Raw genomic sequence first — 3,889 nt, 5'->3', positions numbered from 1 at the left:
TTATACGAGATCGAGTTTTAAGATGAACTTAACTTACGTAGATCTACGATTTACAGATATATAACTTATAGATATATACGAGGAATTCAGCTTACACATACAACTTAAACCTAGGAGAAGATACTTATTAATCTATTTAATCTTGAAACGACGCAAACGAGTACAAAGGGAAACGGATTGGGCACGCCGCCCGCCGTGTAACTCGCTTTTCTGAGATTCGTTATGAGAGATGGGTAAACGGCACAGTTTGGTGATGGGCCGCTTATAGATTCCCGAGACGGTTTTGACGTCTACCACCCGTACTCGTCCGTCTTGGTCCGGATACAACTTTTGTATCCGTCCCAGTTCCCACTTAGTAGGAGGTAGCAGCTCATTTCGTACAATTACAAGCTCGTCTTTAGCTAAGTTAGCACAGCTCTGTTGCCACTTTGTTCGCTGCTGTAAAGTATGCAAATAGTCTGTTGACCATACTTTCCAAAACCGTTTCTGTACAAGACGCACCCGCTGCCAACGATCGAGTCTTCCCTCAGATAGATCCAGCACTGACTGTTCCGGTACTGATATCAAAGGGCCTCCAATCAAAAAATGACCAGGAGTGAGAGAGGAAAGGTCATTGGGGTCATCAGACAAGGCAGCGATAGGCCGAGAATTCAAGCAGGCTTCTATTAGCGTTAAAAGAGTAGTGAACTTTTCAACGGAAGGAGTGTGAGAGCCCATTATTCGTTTCAAGTGATGTTTTACGGACTTAACTCCAGCTTCCCACAGACCTCCGAAGTGCGGGGCGGAGGGAGGAATGAATTTCCAAATCACGTTGTTGGTAGCCAGATGGGCTTGTAGATTCGTATCGCTAGAGATTACTTTGAAGGCTCTGGCCAGTTCACGGTCTGCTCCGTGAAAATTGGTTCCGTTGTCGCTGTAAAGTACCGAAGGAAGACCACGCCGAGCCGAGAATCGTTTAAGGGTGGCTAGAAAGGCGCCGGACGAATAGTCATTTACCAACTCGAGATGAATCGCGCGAGTGGAGAGGCACACAAAAAGTGCAATGTACGCCTTATAGGTCTTTTGGCCGCGACCTACCTTGGGCAGAATTTTAAATGGACCGGCATAATCAACTCCACAATGCTGGAAGGGGCGCGCCGGAGTTACTCGCGGTTTAGGTAGCGAACCCATCAATTGGGTTACGGGGTCTGCTCGTTGGCGAACACACACTACGCAATTTCGTATGAGGGACCTGACCAAATTTCGAGCAGTTATTATCCAAAATTGTTGTCTTATAGTTCGGAGCGTCAATTGCGTTCCTCCGTGGAGGCAACGTTTATGGGCTTGCTCCGCTATGAGGTCCGAGATTCGGTGACGAGGTAAAATGATGGGGTGTCTCTCTTCGAACGAGAAAGGCGCGTGTTCTAAGCGCCCGCCTACTCGTAATAGTCCGTCCGAATCAATGAACGGAGTCAAACCTTTCAAACGGCTGGATTGCGGTAGGGGTTTTGACAACTTAAGCGTTTTAATCTCTTCGGCGAAATATAGATCCTGGACCTTGGCTATCCAAAGGGAACGAGCTCGCCTAATGGCGTTAGCTAGGGAGATTGTTTCGCTTTTCGGGACGGTGCTCGAAGCGCCTACACGTTTTCTGAGGTTATAAGAAAATATCATGCAGTAAGCGGTTATTCAAAGAAGACGTGGCCACGAAGAGATTTCCGTCGGTAAGTCCCATTCGAGAGACTCGCGTTTTACTGTTAGAACCTGAACGCTCTTTCTTTCCGGGATAGTCTCTGCCGGCATCGCAGGATTATGCTCCGGCCACGAAGTAGAGTGTTGGCTGAGCCAAGGGGGTCCCTTCCACCAAAGCTGCTTTCCTCTGAGAGTAGTAGCTTCTACTCCTCTGGAGGCGCAATCAGCAGGGTTCAATTTTGATTCGACGTATCCCCATTTAGCGAAAGGTAATCGCGTTTGTATATCAGACACTCGATTCGCGACGAATGTTTTCCAGATGGACGGGTGCTGTCGCAGCCAGGCAAGAATGCTCTTAGAGTCCGACCAGCAATACACCGGCACGGATAGTAATTTAAGAGCAACTTGTACGAATTTAACGAGTCGAGCGAGCAGTGCAGCAGCGCAGAGTTCTAGTCTGGGGATGCTAACAGTTTTAATAGGTGCAACTTTGGTTTTACAAATCAGCAGAATTACGTCAAATTGATCCATGGAGGTTATTACTCTAATGTAAACTACAGCAGCATACGCTCGGCTGGAAGCGTCTGAGAATCCGTGTAGTTCAAGACCTAAAACTTCTGGGCCCTGCGTAGTCCACCGAGGGATAGAGATCTCTCGTAGCTGCTGTAAGCCGCAGTAATATGTATCCCACCACTCTAATAGGTCGGTGGGCAAGGGTGTATCCCAATCGAGTCTTCGCATCCACAGCTCCTGAAGAAAGATTTTTGCGGAAACTACCACGGGAGCGATCAAGCCTAATGGGTCAAAAATGCGTAAAATAATTGACAACACTGATCGTTTTGAAGCCTCTTTAGGCTTGCAAAACTTGAGCGAGAATGAAAAGGAGTCGTTGGAAGGATTCCAAGACAAGCCTAGCGCCTTTATAGAAGCGTCTTCTTGAAAGGACACACTAGAGAGATCCAGACGTTCACTTATAGGCACATCAGTGAGAAGCTCCTCATGGCTAGACGCCCATTTTCTCAGCTGGAAGCCTCCTAATTTCAATAAATTATTTAATTGATCGCGCATTTCAAGTATTTGAGATTGTTTGTACGCTCCAAACAGTGCGTCGTCGACGTACGTGCTCTCATCGAGCACCAACACAGCTAGTGGAAACCTTGCCCCTTCGTCAATACATAACTGTTTCACAGAGCGTTTGGCTAGATAAGGTGATGGTTTCTGTCCGTAAGTAACGGTGAGTAACCTGCCATGCACTATTGGGCCATCAGGACAGGGGCGCCATACTATCCTCTGATAGTCGGTATCAGAGGGATGGACTAATGTTTGCCGGAACATTTTGGCAATGTCGGCAATAAATACGTATCAATGTGTTCTCCAACGTAAGAGTATAGAAGGAAGATCCTCTTGTAACTTAGGACCTGCTAGGAGTTGGTCATTTAAAGAAAAACCGACGTTAGTAGGGCTGGAAGCGTTAAATACAACTCGCAACGAGGTTGTACTGTTAGCTTCGCGAAGAACAGGATGGTGGGGCATGTAGAACGTCGAACTTCCAACTTGGTCTGAAGGCGTGATTCGAGCCATGTGCCCAAGTTGCTCATATTCAGTTAAGAAACGATTGTAGGCCTCATGCAAGGCAGGGTCTCTCGACAGACGAGTTTCTAGACGAATCAGAGATTTAACTGCAATTTGCAAAGAGTTCCCGAATTCAGTTACAGCATCCCTTTTGAAGGGCAGTCTGACTACATATCGCCCATCGGGGCGTCGATAGTGGCTTGAAACGAAAAGATTTTCGCAATATTCTTCTTCTTTAGTTAGCGGTCGCTTAAAAGGAATTGCCTCTAACTTTCAGAATTTGCGAAGTTCGTCGTCCACCGAAGGAGACACCGTGGCGTGCAGACTAGTAGTCTGGTCCACATTCCTAATGGAACTGTAAGGACTGAATATGACCCAGCCGAAGATGGTTCTCTGGGCAACTGGTTCTGTTTCAGAACCTTTGCGTAACCCCTCTAATAAGATAGAACCGTAGATATCCGCGCCTATCAATAAGTCAATACGGTCTTGGTTAGATGGATCCGCATCCGCTAATTGTAAATCTCGCAAGTGAGGGAATAGCTCGTGGTCGACCTTTGGCATTTGCTTATACGACGTAAGAGTAGGCAAAATGAGAGCTCGGGTATTAACATGGTAAAACTCGGAACCGCAAGAGCTTAATGTAATG

The 3,889-nt window shown here is 46.9% G+C and overlaps 1 protein-coding gene across 1 annotated transcript; it reads right to left on the bottom strand.

Annotated features, from left to right (window-relative positions):
* Positions 1-1,668: 1,668 nt before the first annotated feature.
* LOC112462234 lies at positions 1,669-3,006 on the bottom strand. The gene has a single exon (XM_025027897.1). The coding sequence runs from the start codon at positions 3,004-3,006 to the stop codon at positions 1,669-1,671; it is 1,338 nt and encodes a 445-aa protein (XP_024883665.1).
* Positions 3,007-3,889: the final 883 nt, after the last annotated feature.

The sequence above is a fragment of the Temnothorax curvispinosus genome, unplaced genomic scaffold (assembly GCF_003070985.1).
Source record: "Temnothorax curvispinosus isolate PA1 unplaced genomic scaffold, ASM307098v1 QBEX01012089.1, whole genome shotgun sequence".
Classification (NCBI taxonomy): Eukaryota; Metazoa; Arthropoda; class Insecta; order Hymenoptera; family Formicidae; genus Temnothorax; species Temnothorax curvispinosus.
Note: the sequence above shows the minus strand (reverse complement) of the source record. Positions and strands in the feature narration are given on the sequence as shown.